Genomic DNA, 19,736 nt, shown 5'->3' on the forward strand with positions numbered 1-19,736 from the left:
CCTTTGCGTTCTTCCTGGGATACCCTGTATCTATCAAATTAATTCTAAACTGTTTCAAAACTTGTTTCGATTGTAAAACTAAAATAGCTATCATCTTTTTGCATATATATATGCATATACAAATTCTTCTCTAGCATTAGAAAGAAGAAGAAAAAGGAGGCGATTTTAAGATGAACTAATAAATGAAATATGCAAAGAAAATTTTCCCAGTAACGGGACGCAAATGGCTTAAATGTATAATGTTTCCTAAAATAGCGCAGACTCATAAACTCACTCGTATAAAGGATAAAATGTATGGTGCGTATAAAAGTCCTAACGCTATAAATAATTTCTATTTGAAGCGCATAACGCAATGATAATAATCATCTAAACTAATTACACAGTATGAAGTCTAATGTAAATAGCGTAATATTAACTTAATAACGTTCATGTCTACCAACAATGCGTAATTTAGCAATGATACAAAACAATTGAATCACGCGTCGTTTTTCAATTCATATCAGTAATTGAAAATCGAACGTTTTCACGGAATTGTCGTGAGTTAAAAAGAAAAATGCTGCCAGGAGCATTTTTATTTTCGGATTTTACCACGTAGTAAAGTTCCTATTTATAAAACTGACGATACCTTTCAAAACTTACAACGAAACTGCATAATACGCGTGAATTCGAAAAATGATAGCAAACGACAAGAAATAGTAACGTAAGATCGAGTATCATCGTTGTTTCGAACATTTTCTAAAGCTATATATAGTCGATATGAATTAATTTCTTCCTGCGCACGAGTCACGCTAATTGTTCCTTCAATCTTTCAAGTATAAAAATTCATTACGCGTAATAAATTACAATTCACAATGAAACATCTCGAATAATTAAGAAACAACACTTTTCTTTTTTCTTTTAAGATGTAAAAGAAAACGAGTACTATGATGTGCATAACTATTTTACAAAAGTCTACATTAATCACTTCTCACCCCTTTAATAATAGCGTTATTTAATCGATCAGTCGAATGATCAAAATGATCTTTTTCTTTTTAGCTATATCATTGCCAATAAAATATACGTGTACTAGTCACTTGATTTTGTAAATTAGCAAAATACATTATGCTTTATAATACCAATGACTTCTGGTTCGAGGCTATATCGCGTTAGCAATGAATTGGGTTAGTTGAATTAACATGTACAGTTACATGTTCATTGAAAAGATAGCACGGGTGAGATTTCTTTGGAGGAGGTTTCGGTCAATAATTGAGATTATTCATCGGGCATCCTTCGCCGTTAACTTTTCTATTAACTCTTGCAACGGTGCCAATTCTCTTCTTTCTATCAAATTGAATTCCTGTAAAACCATTAAGATTTTAAAAAATACTTAAGTACTTTTAGAGTAACAGAAACTATACTACAACTTTTAATTTTGTATCTTTTACTTGAACAAAAAATATGAAGTGTTTGAACGATGTATTTAAATGAGCCTCCTCGCCGAGTTGTACCACTTCGCTGAAGTGTTGATGATAGATATGCGCATACACTCTAAATAATCGTTTCAGTATTGTCTTAGCAATAGACAGGAAATTTTTTGGAAAAGGGACTCCTGAAAGATAAAAGCTCTGATAAGTACATTAATAAAACAATATCTCATCCAGTATCTTAATGTAACTGACCAATTTTCGAAGGGAATAGAGTTTCATCGTCTAACTGATCTTGCACCCAAGTCATTAAATAATCAATGTATTTTGGTGCAGAACATTTAATTGGCTTTTTAACAGTGTGTCCATCAGCCCAATGATATTCATATTTTGGTCCCGCAGACATTATAGGGCAACTTTCTTCTGTGCAGAATTCTGTGATCGTACCATATAACATATTGATTTGATTGAAAAAATCAACAGCTGAAACAGGTATAAAAGTTGATTGTAATAGTTATAAGTTTAAGAAAGAAAAAACATAACAATATCCTTGCGTTATACATACTATTTACTGCGACCCACTCGTTTAAATCTTCACCTTCTGGAAGCATAACCGCAAGTCTCAAATTCCCAGAGCCTAGAGTGGCTGCTGCATGCTTCATCAAGTCATATTGATGAGTTCCCTCAGGAATATTCTTTTTTGGTTTAAAGGTTTTTGAAGACCTGCTTCCGCTTAAGGAATTTGTAAAAATATTTTTGAATATTTATTTATCTAAAGTTCCTATACAGGATGTCCTATAAGCTTTCCAAAACAACAAACTTTATTCTATATTCTACAATTAGAAATAAGCGCAAGCAACATTATAGTGTTCAAACACAATCAAACTGGTATCGATAAAGATCTACGGTACTTCAAACTAAAAATAAAGATATATATGTTGACATTTTGAAACTTCTGAGACACCCTGTATATCGTAAAAGCCTATCGTAAAGCCTATATATATATTCAAACTACAAACACTTTATTCTAAATCATATTCGTGTTTATAGCGGTTGAAGGATAAAAACAAGAATCGATGCAGAACAGATATCGGGAAATCGAAGAGCTGAAATAATGCAGTATCTACAGGAGAGCCAAATTGCATCCAGGGGTAGCTGCGTGACGAATCGATCGATCGCAATTACGATCGAGTGCTTTCTCAATATTGTGATATCGGGAGCGGCGCAAAAAGAAATTCTGCTTTGGTGGTGTAATCGCTTGCGATAAGAAGTGTCCCGTGGCGATAAATTTAACGTGTGACGAATATGCGCGCATACAACGGAGCATGGGTGAAAGCAACGACGAAATAGAGGGCCGAGAAAGAGAGGAGAGAGAGAGAGAGAGAGAGAGAGAGAGAGAGAGAGAGAGAGAGAGAGAGAGAGAGGGAGGGAGAGAGAGAGAGAGAGAAAGAGAGAAAGAGAGAGAGAGGGATCACGCAGAAAACGAAGAATTTTTAAAAGAAATTATGGCATCGCGCTATTTTTAGGTATCCAACGATTGGTCGATAGCAATGCATATGAATTGAAGAGCATATCAGACCGTGGGTCCGAATTAGTTAAAAAAGCAACTCGCGCGGAATCGTGACTTCTGTCAATATTTATTTCCCACCGTGACCGGTTCGCGGTAACAAATCATCGATTCCTTTTTCGCTGTCATTTGTCATCCGCGTACAGGATTGGTGTGATATCGAGCGATCGATTAACGAATAAAAGCTTGGTAGATCTACGGGTTTGTTTCGCGCAGCGCATCGAATTCGACGGGGAATTTCGGCGAGGCGGACGCGTATCACCGGGTAAAAGTCGATTCTCACTGGAAGCGGGGTAAAAAATACTTACAATAGGAAGCTCATTGTGCGCTCCTTGATGACCTGTTGGGGAAATTCGATTCACGGCCGCACGGTTGCACGTGTCGACGGTTCTCTCGACGATATCAGGCACTACGACGTTTCGTTCGAAACAACTCCTCTCGCGCTTTACCATACACACTATCCCGCGGCAGTACGATAGACGTTTTGTCAACTACCTTTTCCACGATCACCTCGACTTCAATCCTTCCCTTGCCGTACGGGATCTTACTTCTTTAGATTCGGTCACGACCTCTACCCAGACGTGACCGTAGACACGTACTTTCTAATTTTTCACCGAAATTTTATCACCCTACAACATTTCGCAGTTTCCACTAATCCCTTACAAATATATGGTAAATCGCACCGATATGCTATTTAAGTACACTATAGTTTAAATGTTTCACTATATGCAACACGATCGATATAGTAGGTAAAAAATATCGCGACGTATAACGTTCGAATGAGTTTACGAACACCGAAATAGCTGTTTTATCGATAGTACAACTACATTTAATTCAATTTAATTCTTTATATTATTAAATAATAGATCGCGTTGAAATTTCTATAGGAGCTGAATATTTTATTCAGATTAGTAAAACATTTTTATTTTATACGGCAGCGTGTTCGTAAATTACCATTATTCATTTGCGTTCTCAATTTTGGCTCATTCGAAAGATATGAAGTATCCAAAATATTTTCCAAGCCTGTATTATATTAATAAGTCGAGCATTTTAAATAAGTTATTTGTTTCTATGTGTTCAGATAAACGAGAAATTCGAATATACCATCCATATTAATGGGCTTAAATGTTACTTGTAAGCAAGCCTTAAATTCCGTTAAGATAAACGCCATTTTGCTGGGAATCTGGTAGAGCGTGGTGTTGCTTGAACGTTTACTGTCAATAAAACTTAATTTTTAATTTCTTGCAATTTATAAACTATTATTCGAATAAGTCGTAAGTACAAGTATAATATTCGCAATTTAAGAAAAAAATAAATTTTGCTCGCATAAAACTGAACATTGCAATGTTACCTCTCGTGTATATCCTTCGGTCGGAAGTCTTTTCCTGAATATTTTTCGTAGCTAATTTGTAAAAACGTTATACTTTTTATTGCATACCTTTTTCTTTCATGATTTCGATAGCAACACGTTATAAAATATGATTGTGTGTTTACAATTTTAATAATTTTATTATATTCAACCTGACCTTCGGAGTCTCGAACCGTTGTTATTATTTATATTTATTAGGTGCCTAAAATGTGATACAATAATATCTGAATGTAATTAATATCTGATACAAAAGACATTAAGTGATGCGCTTATATTATATAAAAAAAAAGGAAATAGGACAATGTTGATTGTTATTCAAGTTAAAATCTTAGGATATAAACAAAGAAGAAATTTGATGTATGTATGTAAGTCATAATATAGTTCTTTTTAGGCTGAAACTATGTCAAACGGAAGCGGAGATCACGATGATGAAGGCTATGTTGTCAAGTTACGTGGACTTCCGTGGTCTACTACTGTTGATGAGATTATGAAGTTCTTCAGTGACTGTTCTATTTCAAACGGTAAAAACGGCGTTCATATGACTATGTCGAGAGAAGGTCGTCCAAGTGGGGAGGCTTACGTAGAAATGGACACACCCGAAGACATCGAGAAAGCTTGTAAACGGGACAGAGATCACATGGGTCATCGTTATATAGAAGGTCTGTTAAACTTTTCGATACCAAATTTTTTTAGCTACAATGGAAATCAGTTTCGCTTGTATTATTTATCTCATGTTAATTACTTACATTAGAAAGCCAAATAAGCTTTATTAAAATTATTGAGAGTCTGGACTATGTTTTTCTATTGTAGTATTTAAAGCAAAAAGAGGGGAAATGGAGTGGGTTGTCAAGAGAAGTGGTTTGAACCTAGAGAATGCTATGGATGATGGTTGTGTGAGACTACGAGGTCTTCCGTTTGGCTGCTCCAAAGAAGAGATAGCGCAGTTTTTCTCAGGTATTTTATACCACACATACAAACCTGTATTTTTATCTATTTTTTTAATATGCTATATATTACTAGAAAATCACTTTTACCTCGTTGGTGATCAATCTCTCCTTGTTTCTTTTTTTTTTTTTTTTTAAATTATTTCCTTCTAGTTTAATTTTTGTTGATCGATAGAAATTTTGAACCGCAGGGACTAAATGCTTCTAATGATTATATTACATATGCATTATAATAGAGTATTAACATTTCATTAGTTTTATGTCCGTCCCAAGCAGCGTCCCTGTGTTTCTGTAATCATCAGATGGCCTTAGTTAAGATTTAAGATTGAGAAAGAAATATCCTATGTTATACAACTTCCTAATAGAACTTAGGAACAGAAGGAAAAGATACGTTCATTATAATTTCCATATGCTTCATATATTTTGTTTATCTATTTGTGTTTCCGATGTAGAAGTAACTTAATTCTTAACTTAGGCGTGAGCAAACATTTTTTTCTTTTTTTAATTTGATTAAGAAAAAAAATGTTTTTTAGAACGTGAACTGTTTTGCACGTAACGTGCAAAAGTGGATAATTTAAAATATTGCTTCTTTGTATAAGGGTTTTAAATAAACTGAAGATACTATTAATTAATAATGGGCGTTACGCTACAATGTCGTTGTTTGATTATGTGTGGGTCAGGGTTGGAGATATTGCCGAACGGGATTTCACTACCGACAGACTACACGGGCCGCAGTACTGGGGAGGCTTACGTTCAATTTGTTAACAAAGATGTTGCGGAGCGCGCTCTGCAGAAACACAAGGAAAAGATAGGACACAGGTGGGGCACTGACGCATAGCTGGGTTTGGGTATACTTATGACTTTTCAATATCATTTTATGATCGTAGTACATGTAGGTATATCAATTTTGTTAGTAAATAGTGGGAACGAGTTTTTATATAGAGGCAAGGGCCCAATTATGAGATATTTATATTTTTTTAACATTTGTAAACAACAAGTCATAATCTTTGGCTCAATTATAATAATTTTATCTTATTCCTTTTAGCTCAAGTGATAGATAGGATGTTTCTAGATGTGCCTAAACTATTTTCCGTTACAATATCATTTTTAGAAGAACTGTCTTTTATTCAAAGATCTGTATCATTTTCATCTTCACTTTCAGAAGTCAATTTCAAGTTAGCTAGATTCATTGATGTGGCATGTAGGATAAATATAAAACTAATGATAAACTAAAGCTATAAGCTTAATTAAAAAATATATAATGATATATATATTATTATTATATATATAATAAAAATATCTTTAATATAAGATTATCTTTAATATGCCTTGTATTAAGATAAGCTAATTCTAACATTTAATAATAAATTGCAAGAATACTTTTTAATACTAGAATCATACATTCAAGGGAATACATTCAAAGGAGTGCTTTGCATACATTAACAGATAATAGAGCATGATTTATACATAACTAAAACTCTTTATGTTTTAAACTGAATTAAATTAACTAGAGAATAAATTTTTAGGGGTACTTTATATTAGGATACTATCTCATATTTGGTCCTTCTCCTCTACAGATGCAGTTTCTTTATTACTTATTATTTAACAAACAAAGAAATAAAATATGCAGCGGAAAAATAATTTGACATGGTATCTACAGTACTGGAAATATTTACATAACACTGCGAGCACTTAATATTAAAATAAAACTCACTTAATGATATTCTCCTAATATTAACATTAAGATAAATATAAACGATAACACGTTTTAATATTTATGTGATGCAATAAATATTTCCAAACTGTATCCATTAATTCGCATATATTTGTATTCGTCATTCTCTTTACATATTATACTGTAGAGAATACTTGCATAAAGAAACTGCTTCTCTTCGTATATAAATAAAAGGAAGTTAGTCGTACGTAAGCGAAAGTACTGTTGGCCCAACTTGAAACCTATGGGTGGGTGCCGGGCGGGAGGTACCCCCTTACATCGTCACCAAATCCCATGGGAGGTGGGTAGGGCTAACCCAGGATGGGTGGGCGCTACAGAGGTAGTAATCATCGATCTAATTTGGCACATCTGTTTGACAATTGCACAATTGTACGTTTTATGCAAAAAAATAATGTGTAATAATAATTTAAGCTCAAAAAGGCTTTGCACAGTTTTCCTTTTATAAGTCACTATATATACAAAATAGTTGAAACATACAACTGATTAAATGCACGGATATTATTGTCATGGTAGTATGATTACAAGATACGCTAACTTGGATCATTTTAGCTTTTTTTTTCTGTCTATTGTTAAACATTTGAATTCAAAATATTTTTTCATTTTGGTTGTATATCGCTTCTCGATACTTGTGTGTACAGTTCATTTTCTTTTTCTTTTTGTCTCTCTTTATCTTGAATTGCATAAAGTGCAATTGTAATTGTCATATACCTGAGGATCATCAACATCTCAATGGCTAGGGTGACATAAGATTCATCAAAGTGCAATGTCACCGAGGGAGGGTATCTGCACACAGGTTTAATAAATATGCGGAGGTGTAGTATGAACAATTAATCCATTACAAAACTCTCAGTATGGATTTTTTCGTCAAATCACTTATCGTTTTTCTGTTTCATTTTTTTCTTTCCTTTTCTTTCTATGTCAGTACGATAAGCGATTATTTTCGTTACCCAAATATAGTTTATTTCTAATATACGTGTTTCCTATTTGTACCGCTCTCTCTTTCTCTCTCTCTCTCTCTCTCCCTCTCTCTCTCTCTTTCTCTCTCTCTCTCTCTCTCTCTCTCTCTCTCTTTCACTCTTTCTCTTTCTCTCTCTCCGTTTTAAAAGTCTGAGATTTTTTGTGCTCATTCATATTTTTGCATTGAACTCTTTCTTATTCGAGAAGGCAGCCGACCATACGAGCGGCAATAATAATTCATACAAAGATATTAATAATTAATATCAATCTTAACAGGTACATCGAAATCTTCCGAAGCAGTTTATCCGAAGTACGCGCTAGTATCGGTCCGAAAATGCGGGGTGGTCCAATGGGTGGTTTCAATCAAAGACCTGCTCCTTATGACCGCGGCGCCCGTTTCGGTGGGATGAATCGTTTCAGCAACAACAGCAGAGGTTCTAGAAACAGAGGTATTACGAATTTGTAGTATCGTTGAAAAGTATTCAGATGCTTACTTTTAAAACAACGCAATGTTTTATATTAAAGCTTATAATGTTTTTTTTTTTTATCATTGTTTAATATCTTTTTTAGACTTTGATGGTGGTCCATGGGGAAGCGGTAATAACTTTGATTCACGCGGAGGAAGCATGGGAATGCGTGGTGGTTTGGACATGAAGGGTGGAAATTTCAGAGGTAGTGGTGATACGTGGGGTGGTAATTCCGGAATGCACAGTATACACATGCGCGGATTACCATTCAAAGCTACCGAACAAGACATAGCCGATGTAAGTGTCCAGGTGAATTTGAACAGATATATCAGATTTCACTGAATTGTCTATAACGTGATATTGTTGTGTAATTTCAGTTCTTTAGACCTATCGAACCAGTAAATGTTCGAATTATTCTTGAAAATGGTGGACGCCCATCCGGAGAAGCAGATGTTGAGTTTGCGACTCATGAAGAGGCTGTTAAAGCTATGTCCAAGGTTTGTCGAACAAATATCAGTTCAATTCAGTCTACAACTTTTACGTATTAAATTATAATTACTATTACGACATTACAGGACAAAAGTCACATGTCTCATAGGTATATTGAGTTATTCCTAAATTCGACTAGTGGTTCAAGTGGAATGTCTCTGGGTGGTATTGGTAATTTCTGCGGAGGTATGGTTTTTGATAAATTTTGTCAATTTTTTACATCCTTTTTATATATTATTGATAACCATATGCTAATGAAATATTTATATTTTTAGGACTGGGCAATAATTTCAGGCCCGGATATTCTCCAAACAGAGGCTTCAGTTCTCAGCTAGGAGGAAGTAATTACAATAGTTTTTGAGGCCGGATGTCGCGTTTCTTACGCTATCGACGATAAAACGTTTCGCAAATCAAAGTTTTATCACACTGAATTATACAATAATACAAGGATGAAGTTTCGTTTCCGTATTGCGTTCAGTAGGACATTGATTATTGCTGTTCCACTATGTTTTATGAATTAAGTATATATATACATACATATATATACATATATCATTATAAATTGAGTATAAAACTTATGTTTAGTTCTTATAATAATAATATCGTATAGATGAACATAAATTAGTTAAATATTTGTTTAAGGCATGAATTTAATTAATCATGTTTCATTATAATTTTGTTTCATCTTTCACACTTTCATTCGTGTCCGAAAAACTCATTGAATATTATATTAAAGATCATCTTTTCAAACTGTTGCTGTGACATGTATTTCAGTTATAAATTTGAATGATCATAAAATGCAATTTATATTTTTTCAAAATGATTAGTGTAATTTTATTATATTGTAAAAATCTAAGTCACGAAAGTAATCCAATACCTTTTTTTCATCTCGTTTCTCGACGCGTTGTACACCCGTTAATTCATTAAGACCTCACAAAAGTGTTCCAAATTCTAATATTAGAGAATAAGCATATTTATAAATTACGTAACAGCTTCTACATACAAGTTATCGACAGAGTTAGATATACAAATATTTACAATCGTACCAAGATATAGTTAGTTAATATCTGAACGAAAAACACTTAAGCGATTATAATTCGTATTGTAATATATTTAACTAAATAACTCAAAGTTACATTTACATAGTTTATGCTAACTCTATCGAATACAACTATTCTAAATGACAAGCGAGTCGCGTATCGAACTTAAAAGTCTCGCATAAATAAGAGTATGTTAAATGATTCAGTGTGTAATTAAATCATATCGGGCTATTCCATTTCTGGCATTTATGAAAAAATGTAATTGCTTTCAAACGAGTCATGCTCACCTATAACGTGTTTAGCTTTACAAGTTTCCGTGTAGAATATCGGTAATCCATGAAGGACTAAATTTCGTTTGCAATTTTTTCAAACCTAATTCAGCGGTGTTAATCTATTAAAAAAGTTGCAAATCGGATGTTGCATTAGGGCAATGACGGTCCTTAATGGGTTGATAAAAGATAAAGATCCATATAATATTTCACTGTGCATTAGCGAAAAGAGATAGAAATACTCTTTATATTGCATTGTGGATGTGAATGTTGTAAACAACGCGAGAATGCTTGTATTCATTTAGGACGTTATATTTTGTACATGAGGAAGAAACAAATCTCTATTAAAAGATAAAAAAGAAAAAAGGCAAAATGTATCCTTATAAATTATATTATGCATGAAATTTTAATAGGAATGGCGTATGTTTGATGTGACCTGTGTTTTATAAGATATAACAATAAATATTATCTTCATAATTAAAGGATTCCTCATTGTACAATGTTCTCTTGGATAAACTTGTACTTATTTCAATTTTTTTCTTAACAAAACGAAGATTAACGTCGATTATATCTTTGCAAACTATACTCTACCATATACATTAAAATAAGAACATTCTCATCGTTTATACATTTGTAAATGTTCACCGACGAAATAACTTTACCCGATAAGGAGCAAATCGTATTCAATCCGCAGAAGCAAGCTGATGCATATAAATTACCGTCGTACAAAGAAATAACTCTATAATTTAGTATGGGACATCGTATCAGAGAATTCGAATTTAAATAGATGCAAGTGGCTACATGAATACTCCCAGCTGAACAGAGTGTACACACGAACGAGTGTCCCATTAACGAAGATTGGTCTTATCTCAATTTACTTTCGATGGCTGATATCGTTGGATCCTAAAGGAAAGATATAGAATTATAGTTGATAGTTCGGTACCTTTCCACATGAAATGTAAGTAAAGTTACGTTCGAATGCACGTTTGTATCGGTGCGAAATACATTTTCCTCATTCGTGGGTGTCATTTAATACGATACAACAAATGCTGAACACCTGTTTTAAAATCATTATTCAATTCTGTATAGAATAGATACAGCTTTTATCTACATATGCATATGTATAGCTATATACACACGCGTGTATATGCTATTTCTAAAAACATCTCGTATTTATTTGTATACAAACATTTCTCATCCCCGTGTTTTCCACCATTGTTTAGAAAACTGGATTCTCCGAATTGTGGAATAAAATACAAATACCGTTGCTTTGTCCGTCGCAGAATGATTTTGGAATCAGGTTAATTTAAAATCTCGTCTCATGTTTACAAATAGTTAAATCACAGAGGGCAGAATTTAACGCGCAAGTTTAAAATCTCGTGTTTGCTCAGCCTCGTTACCTGTTGATTAGAATAGATAAGATTTTTATCAGCATCTCAACGTCTCTTACTGCTCCGAATTACTCTGCGCTGTTACCTGTCCAGCGATCTAATCGAACGAATCCAATCTCTCCGTCTCTTTCTTATCTACGCATTAAAAGAAATAAAAAAGTATTAATTTCGCTGTGAAAAAAACGGACATAATCGACCGTGAGCGATCTTCACTGGAATTGTTCGACCGACAGCGATAAATGTTCTTGAATTGAGACTCGTTTCGCAGCGATAATGCTACCGAAATACAATTGCAGACATTGCGTCGACGTTATCATAAATACACACATTAAACAGTCATTTTATGTTCTTTCTAACATGTTACTTAAATTTTAGCTAACTTAAATTTATCATTTATACTTGTTGCTGTAATCTTGTTTCTGTTGCATGTAATTGATGCATAGCGTTGAACAGAAATCATGAATGATAGAGTAGAGGACAATGTTCGCAGTTGCCAAAGGGAGGATAATGAGGCACATGTTAATGGCGAAAGGTATGAAATTATAGTTCTTTTCTATTTTTGTCGAGTCATGATTAAAAGGTGTTGTCTTTTAAATATTTTTCTCTTTAGATACAAGAACACTGACGAGGGGCAGCATTTTTTACTTCCTAGCGCATATCTACGTTCGCCAAAAATATCAGTAGAATATAGAAAAAGGACTGAGATGAGTCGATACAATCCTGCGCTAAGGAATCTTATACCAATAAGGCACAAGAAGCGGTGTGTTTTGAGATATTTGGTACTTAAATGTTGTGTCGGTTTTAAATAATAAGGATATTGCAGTTATCTGTGATTTCTTCTTTTAGTTTGTATATATTACTTCTAATACATATTTGTTTTGTTGTTAAAGTAGAGTGTCTGTAGACATTCTGCAAGTGTATTGCAAATAATATAGAAACTGACTAAACATTTACATTTAACAGATTTATTTTTAAGATAAAACATTATTTCTTTTATGTATGTACATTATTATTTCTATCGTATGTTTTAGAGATAAAGAAAGCATGCCAGCTGATAATGCTGGATTATTTTCTTACATTTTTTATACATGGGTTACGCCATATATATGGAAAGCATATAAAAAGGGTATTGATCTTATTGATATACCATATATTTCTACTTACGAGTCTTCAAAGTACAATGCACACAGGTAAATATGTTATATTTGAGTGTAAGAATATTATAATCATTTATATGAAGGGTATAATTTATTTTGAACAAACATATACAACCTAATAATTTGTGATCAAGGTTTTTGCTTTATGAAATTTGGCGAAAAATTTCATTTTAGGTTGGAAACACTTTGGCAAGAGGAGTTAGATAAACATGGTCCACTTTTGGCATCATTTCCGAGCGTGGCTTGGAGATTTGTGAGAACAAGGATATGTATAGCTTGGTTCTTTTTAAGTTGTTCAACAATATGTGGATTTATAAGTTCTGTATGTTTTTTTAGCTTCATGTAGAATATATATTTTATAGTATACTATCTGTATAGTTTTATCGTTTTTATTATCTTTCAATTTTAGATGATATTGATGAAAAAAGTTCTAGAACACATTCAATCACCAGAAGAAGATGCGTGGACAGGTGTAAAATGGGCACTGTTACTATTATGCTGTGATCTTTCACGAACAGTATTTTTCAATTGGACTTGGAACACTAATATTAGAACAGCACTTAGATTAAAATCTGCCTGCACAACTCTTTTATATAAGAAAATCATTAGACTGAATAGCTTTGGAAGTAAAAGTACAGGAGAGGTAAGTTTCTCAGTATATCATACTACTATAATTCAATTTGATATTTATCATGGTATTGCAATTTTAGCTGACTAACTTGTTCACTAATGACAGTCAAAGACTTTTCGATGTTGTCATTTATGGGCCCATGATAATCAGTGGTCCAATAATTATTACCTGTGGTGTAGCTTATATGTTATGGGTATTTAGTCCATTAGCTCTTCTTGGGATCTTTACATTTCTTGTATTTTATCCTTGTCAGGTACGTTAAATCAATATCTTTGCCCAGTTAAAATTTAATTGCTATCTTCATGCTATTTAAAATTGTATCGTACAATATTTTTCTGTACAGTATTTGATATCACGCGTAGTTGGACATTTTCGTTCTAAGTCAGTCATCATTACGGATATGCGAGTGAAATTAATGAACGAAATTTTAGAGTGTATAAAGTTAATCAAAATGTGTTCATGGGAGAAATACTTTAGTCATAAACTTCTTGGTATGTTTGTTGTTTTTAAAGCTGATCGACTCCATTCTAAAAAGTAGTATTGTATTAAATTTAACGTATTACATTTATTGTAGATATACGAAAAAAGGAGGAACGTTGGCTACATAAGACTGTCTATTTTCAAAGCCTTGCCATTTCTTTAACACCAGCTGTGCCTATGATATCCGCAATTATTACCTTTCTAACTCATTTATCTACAGGCAGTAATTTAACTGCTGCTCAGGTATATATGTATATATATATTAGTCCGTGAATTCTGTTCGAAAAAGAATTAGTCTTTCCGGAGGAATATTAGAATAAGTAATCATACTCTATGTTCTGAAATCCTGCAATTAGTGCCATATTAAGGCCATGAGAAAGGAGTGTTACATTGAATGGGATATATATTGTAGGCTTTCCCAATTACAACATTTTTTGGAAATATGCTGAGAATGGCACTCACTTCACTTAAGGATTCTACAAGATATTTTATCGACGCTCGTATTGCTCTTAGAAGAATCAAGGTTTCCGAAAGTTTACAATTCGATTACACTGTAGTTGGAAGGTGTCATATAATTTGCATTTAAGTTTTAACTTAATTGGGTGGATTTGTCGTACTTATTATTAGCAAGCAAATTCCCGTGTGTCTTATATTAAAGGAAAATGTATCTTTTAAATAATTAAAAGAATCGGACGAAAAATATTTTATATAAAATGTGTACGGGAGTTGTTTTATTAATAATATGTACTTCATCTCGAATAACAGTGGTAAATGGTTGATAGCTTGCACGTGTAAAGAGGAAAGTGCTGCGTAATTGTGTAAACATATATATGAAACAATTGCTTTTTCTCTTACTCCTCCTTGCGGTATTAGTACGCAAATTTATGTTTAAGAAATACTCGATATTAGAATGCAAGTGTTCGAGACTAATTAGCAGTATTTCCTGTTTTAAATGATAATATATTATTTTTGCAGGTGTTTCCTTTTGTATCATTACTCAATTCTCAATTTCGATCCTCTTTCATGTTTTTACAAGTGGCCTTAGTTAATATTGCCGAGTCACGCATAACACTCAACAGATTTCAGGTGTTTATTTCCGCCTAATTATCTTAATTTGTAATGGTTAAACAATTATTATGATAGAACTACGAAATCAATTATTTTGCTAATTACATTTGCATTATACTGAAAATAGAACTTGCCGCCGCTTTTATCATAAACGAAAATGTTTTGTACGCTGTTAAGAAATGCATCATTAGCAGAAATGCTTTGGTAATCTACTTTGCTTTAAAGCCAGTATGAAATGATGTATGAATGCACTTTGTACTAACACTTTAATCTTTGTCATTAAAACTAATTGCAATTGTTGTTGTTACTAATTTTTTCAAGTGTAAGCCGTGTCCGTTTGGAAAAATTATCATAACATTTCAGCTATATTACACTAACTAGTGCTACACTAAACAATATCAGGAACGAATGATATATTACTAATTGTTATTTTATTAAATTTTATAAAGCATACGGCTAACATTTGAATGTCTTGGCAGTAATAACTGCATTGTGCTGAACTATGAAAGCTTTGAATATTTAATTAGAGTTGATTTTTTGGTTTTCTTCTGCTTGTATACTCACTGATTTAAAAATCAGAAATCACGTATTATTTCAACATTCACCTTTAATAATTAGTAATATTTGTGCAGACTGTATTGCTTTTAGAAGAGCACACATGTCACGTATCGAAACCAATCGTGCGATCTCAAGCTGTAGCTATTGCTAATGGTATATTCGTTTACGAAAATTCTACTTTTCACGCTAATCAGCTAACGAGTGCTAAAGAGAAAAAGTGAGTCTTTTTTTTTAATTAGCATATTTATATTTATTGTTATTTTTCATTATTTCGTTAAAACCGTTTTCTGCAGGAAAATTTCGTCATATGTAAAAGATAAAGTTGAATTAACAAGACTCAACGAACCGACCAAAGAAATGGAATACGTGGAAGTACTCTCTGATATTACATTTGAAGCAGCAAAGGGTGGATTAATAGGAATTTGCGGTCATGTTGGAAGCGGAAAATCTAGTCTCTTACTTGCTGCTCTGGGACAGTTAAAAATGACAAATGGTCATATTTTGAGAGAAGGTTCATGCGCTTATGTTAGCCAACAACCGTGGATCGTTAATGCGACCTTTAGGGAGAATATATTATTTGGTAATCAGCTTGATACCACTCGATATTATCAGGCATTAACAGTCTGCAGTTTGAAAGATGATCTGAACATACTACCTGGTGGAGATGAAACCGAGATTGGTGAAAGGGGTGTAAATTTATCAGGTGGACAGAAACAAAGAGTCGCTCTTGCCAGGGCCTTTTATGCTAATCGGTGAGTATTCCTTTTATCCACCCTTTGCTTTCGAATACATCTATGTATTAATAATTCGTAATTTTTTATATATTTATTTTTGTCTTCTTAAGGGATATTTATTTTTTGGACGACCCATTGAGCGCAGTAGACATACACGTGAGCACTTACATTTTTAAGAATTTAATTCTTGGAGCACTTAAGGATAAATGCGTTATCTTCGTAACGCATCAGGTGCAAGTATGTCTTAATTATGTTCAATTATAATCAACGCGTGTACACGTGTACATATTTAATAGACACATTTTTATTGATTGCAGTTTTTAAAACACTGCGACCAAGTTTATTTAATGTGTAAAGGTCGAATTATAGAACAGGGTACGCATGACGAATTAATGCAATTAAATAAAGAGTATGCTTCAATGGTGGAAAGTACCTCATTAAAAACAGAGAAACTTGAATCTCCAAGGAGGTGTGCATCCTATACATTTTTAAAAATCGTGAATTTTTGCAATCTTAACAACCACGATTAATTTTCAATTTTATTAGTGAAGACACGAAACCGATTCAAACAAATAGTCGAGAATCTAACAACGATTTGACAAAACAGACGGGACATAATGTAGCAGATAATAATGAAAGTACCGAAGTGTCACAGAAAATAGGTGAAGGTGTGCATGTAAAAAAGATTCATATCTTCCATCTTATTAATAATCAAAACTTGGAAGTCTCGATAAATCTCAATATAAGCCTTTACCTAAGTCTAAGTTTATTGTTTAGGAACAACTCTTATGACACAAGAAAATATGGTAATCGGTACCGTGAAACCGTATACATATCATGTATATGTGAAATCTGCTGGTGGTTATTTTGTAGCTGTTTTAGTATTTTTTACACTCTTCTTAAACGTTGGAAGTGGTGCGTTTAGTACCTGGTGGTTAGCCACGTGGATTAAAGCTGGTGGCGGAGTAAATATCTTTCTCCACTTTGATCACAATATTATATCCTTCTATTATACATTGTTCTCTTCTCTTTAAGAATATCACCGACCCCAATACTAATGAAACCATAATATCAGACAATTTGAACGATAATCCCGACTATTCGTATTATCAAAGTATTTATGTTAATTGCATTGGAATAATTTTATTGACGAGTCTGCTGCGCGGTTTGGTTATTACATATACCACGATAAGCGCTTCAACAACGTTGCATAACAAAGTTTTTAAAAAAATGATCAAATCAACAGTGACGTTTTTCGAAACTACTCCTGTTGGAAGAATACAGAATATTTTCAGTCGTGACGTCGACGAGGGTGAGACTTTCAACAAAGTACTATTAAATATTCTGCGATTGGTCAACGCAACTATGTTTTTCTAATCACTTCATTTTCATTACAGTGGATAATTATATACCGATATCTGTAGAGAACATGGTGCAGAACATTTTCACCTGCAGCTTTGCTATTATATTTATATGCGCAATAGTACCTTGGTTTACCCTACCGTTAATTGTCCTCGCTACCATATTCTTTTACATCAGTAAGATCTTTAGGTGAGATTAATTATTTTTCAATCAAAAAATTCTGACGTTTACCATCGTTGAATGTAATAGAAGACAAAATTTTTCAGAGTTGCAATGAGAGACTTTAAGCGAATGGAGAGCACTTCGCGATCTCCCGTTTTGAGCTTTATTACGACCACCATTCACGGCCTGAATACCATTCACGCATTCCAAAAAGAAAAAGCATTTCTAAACAAGTATGTCTTCTTCAAATAACATCCTAAATTAGTAAAACTACTAAAACATAATCATAAATTACTGTATTTTAGATTCGAGGAATTATTTGACTTGAATAATTTGTGTCTTTACTTGTGCCAGTCCGTTATGAGATGGTCAGCAATAAGACTGGACAGTTTAGCAATCGCTTCTTCTTCTATTACCGCGTTTCTCGTGATAGCACTTAGAAATCAGATACCTCCAGCCCTTGCGGGCTTGGCCATGGCATACGCAATGCAAATGACTGGCGTTTTTCAATATACTGTGAGACTAATGGCTGAAACAGAGACTCGATTTATAAGTGTCGAAAGAATAAGTTATTACTTAAAGGTAAATGAATACATAACAACATTGTAGTAGGAAATTAAATTATAAGACTATTCATATTCATGTTGTACAGACATTGCCAAAAGAAGAAACATTTGAGGAAAATGCCATTAACCCTCCACACGAATGGCCTGTGGAGGGCAAATTAGAATTTCGTAAAGTCCAATTGAAGTATAGGAAGGAACTGTCACCTGTATTACATAATATTTCGTTCGCTACTGAACCTGGAGAACATATAGGTAGTGTCACAGTGCATTGTAATTCGACGATTTGATAACGATGGTTTTTAATCCAATGTAATAAATTATAGGTATTGTGGGAAGAACAGGAGCTGGGAAAAGCTCTCTTATTGTTGCTTTGTTCCGATTAGTCGAAATTTCTGCAGGAAAAATTAAGATCGATGGTATAGATGTAACAAAAGTGAAGTTGGATTTACTAAGAAACAAATTATCTATAATTCCTCAAGATCCTGTCTTATTTAGCGGAACTATACGGTAGTCAGAATGAAATCGGCTGAATATGAATTCAAACATTACATACAATCTGTAATTTTATTGCAGATCAAATTTGGATCCTTCCAAGCAACATAGTGACCATGAAATCTGGAGCGTCTTAGAAAAAACAGAATTGAAGAGGAAAATTGAAGCTATGCCAGGACAATTGGATGCCTTGGTCGAAGTTGGAGGAAATAACTTAAGCGTTGGCGAGAGGCAATTACTCTGTTTATCAAGAGCGCTTTTGCGTAATACCAAAGTAAGATTTTTAACAAAGTTTCTGTATCAATTAGAGTGTATTGATTTCTTCCCTTTCGTTTTTTATTATTTGTAACACAATTTTAGGTATTAATACTGGACGAAGCAACAGCTGCCGTTGATCCAGAAACTGAAGCCGCTGTACAGAACACGATACAAAATGAATTCTCGAGGTGTACCGTATTAACCATAGCCCACCGTTTAAAGACTGTTATTTCATGCAATCGCATTATCGTCATGAAAAATGGACAAATAGTTGAATTTGACGTGCCCTCTGTACTATTGTCAGATCCAAATTCAGAGTTTTCTAAAATGATGGTATCAGCAGAAAAGAACATAAAAGAAAACTAATTAATATTAGCGTTAGTATTACATCCCGATGGTTTACAACATAATACTGTGTTTCACAATGAACAAAAGTATTTACGGTGTCACATACTATTTAGTAGATGTATGTGTAGTATAAAGAAACATATTTGTGTTGTAAACCATCGGTTTAACATATAAAAACGACCATATAGAAATGAAAAAGAATGAAGATATTCTTTAAAAGACACTAATATTATATAAATTGTATCAATTATTTTTGAAATCAAAACTAACATTGAAAAAGCAAAGCGAT

The 19,736-nt window shown here is 33.3% G+C and overlaps 3 protein-coding genes across 7 annotated transcripts; 2 read left to right on the forward strand and 1 right to left on the reverse strand.

The window, feature by feature from the left end:
* Nucleotides 1–108: 108 nt before the first annotated feature.
* Nucleotides 109–3,664, reverse strand: Mats (MOB kinase activator-like 1). Its single transcript, XM_076897644.1, has 5 exons — nucleotides 3,279–3,664; nucleotides 1,969–2,135; nucleotides 1,659–1,886; nucleotides 1,425–1,588; nucleotides 109–1,336 (listed from the first exon to the last, which is right to left on the reverse strand). The coding sequence occupies exons 1-5, from the start codon at nucleotides 3,290–3,292 to the stop codon at nucleotides 1,256–1,258; spliced, it is 654 nt and encodes a 217-aa protein (XP_076753759.1). The 5' UTR covers nucleotides 3,293–3,664; the 3' UTR covers nucleotides 109–1,255.
* Nucleotides 3,665–4,120: 456 nt separating this feature from the next.
* On the forward strand, nucleotides 4,121–10,650 carry Glo (heterogeneous nuclear ribonucleoprotein glorund). Of its 2 annotated transcripts, none has more exons than XM_076898182.1 (9): nucleotides 4,121–4,244; nucleotides 4,731–4,998; nucleotides 5,150–5,293; nucleotides 5,964–6,102; nucleotides 8,252–8,424; nucleotides 8,546–8,739; nucleotides 8,820–8,939; nucleotides 9,018–9,117; nucleotides 9,207–10,650. In XM_076898182.1, exons 2-9 carry the CDS (start codon nucleotides 4,740–4,742, stop codon nucleotides 9,290–9,292), a joined length of 1,215 nt encoding a protein of 404 aa, XP_076754297.1. In that variant the 5' UTR covers nucleotides 4,121–4,244; nucleotides 4,731–4,739; the 3' UTR covers nucleotides 9,293–10,650. The 2 variants fall into 2 exon arrangements, with proteins under 2 accessions (XP_076754297.1, XP_076754298.1); XM_076898183.1 differs by having other exon boundaries at nucleotides 4,123–4,244; nucleotides 4,721–4,998.
* A 1,430-nt stretch (nucleotides 10,651–12,080) lies between these two features.
* LOC143425142 (ATP-binding cassette sub-family C member 5-like) lies at nucleotides 12,081–19,526 on the forward strand. Of its 4 annotated transcripts, XM_076897683.1 has the most exons (24): nucleotides 12,081–12,163; nucleotides 12,242–12,391; nucleotides 12,663–12,821; nucleotides 12,963–13,110; nucleotides 13,198–13,431; nucleotides 13,499–13,672; nucleotides 13,763–13,910; nucleotides 13,994–14,142; nucleotides 14,312–14,422; nucleotides 14,875–14,985; nucleotides 15,600–15,742; nucleotides 15,819–16,277; nucleotides 16,370–16,496; nucleotides 16,577–16,728; nucleotides 16,806–16,927; nucleotides 17,037–17,224; nucleotides 17,295–17,571; nucleotides 17,657–17,810; nucleotides 17,888–18,016; nucleotides 18,089–18,365; nucleotides 18,436–18,601; nucleotides 18,673–18,856; nucleotides 18,923–19,115; nucleotides 19,202–19,526. In XM_076897683.1, exons 1-24 carry the CDS (start codon nucleotides 12,090–12,092, stop codon nucleotides 19,463–19,465), a joined length of 4,293 nt encoding a protein of 1,430 aa, XP_076753798.1. In that variant the 5' UTR covers nucleotides 12,081–12,089; the 3' UTR covers nucleotides 19,466–19,526. The 4 variants fall into 4 exon arrangements, with proteins under 4 accessions (XP_076753798.1, XP_076753799.1, XP_076753800.1 ...); XM_076897684.1 differs by lacking the exon at nucleotides 14,875–14,985; XM_076897685.1 differs by lacking the exon at nucleotides 14,312–14,422.
* Nucleotides 19,527–19,736: the final 210 nt, after the last annotated feature.

Source organism: Xylocopa sonorina, chromosome 7, assembly GCF_050948175.1.
Source record: "Xylocopa sonorina isolate GNS202 chromosome 7, iyXylSono1_principal, whole genome shotgun sequence".
Lineage (NCBI taxonomy): Eukaryota > Metazoa > Arthropoda > Insecta > Hymenoptera > Apidae > Xylocopa > Xylocopa sonorina.

Coding starts and splice junctions, on each gene's coding strand:
- Mats (XM_076897644.1), bottom strand. Junction 1,887..1,968: donor CGAGTGGGTCGCAGTAAATA/GTATGTATAACG, acceptor TACCTGTTTCAG/CTGTTGATTTTTTCAATCAA. Junction 1,589..1,658: donor TCTATTCCCTTCGAAAATTG/GTCAGTTACATT, acceptor TTTATCTTTCAG/GAGTCCCTTTTCCAAAAAAT.
- LOC143425142 (XM_076897683.1), top strand. CDS start 12,090: ATGAATGATAGAGTAGAGGACAATGTTCGCAGTTGCCAAAGGGAGGAT. Junction 14,423..14,874: donor TTGCTCTTAGAAGAATCAAG/GTTTCCGAAAGT, acceptor TTATTTTTGCAG/GTGTTTCCTTTTGTATCATT. Junction 18,602..18,672: donor TGAACCTGGAGAACATATAG/GTAGTGTCACAG, acceptor AATAAATTATAG/GTATTGTGGGAAGAACAGGA.
- Glo (XM_076898182.1), top strand. CDS start 4,740: ATGTCAAACGGAAGCGGAGATCACGATGATGAAGGCTATGTTGTCAAG. Junction 5,294..5,963: donor GATAGCGCAGTTTTTCTCAG/GTATTTTATACC, acceptor TGTGTGGGTCAG/GGTTGGAGATATTGCCGAAC. Junction 8,740..8,819: donor CCGAACAAGACATAGCCGAT/GTAAGTGTCCAG, acceptor GTGTAATTTCAG/TTCTTTAGACCTATCGAACC.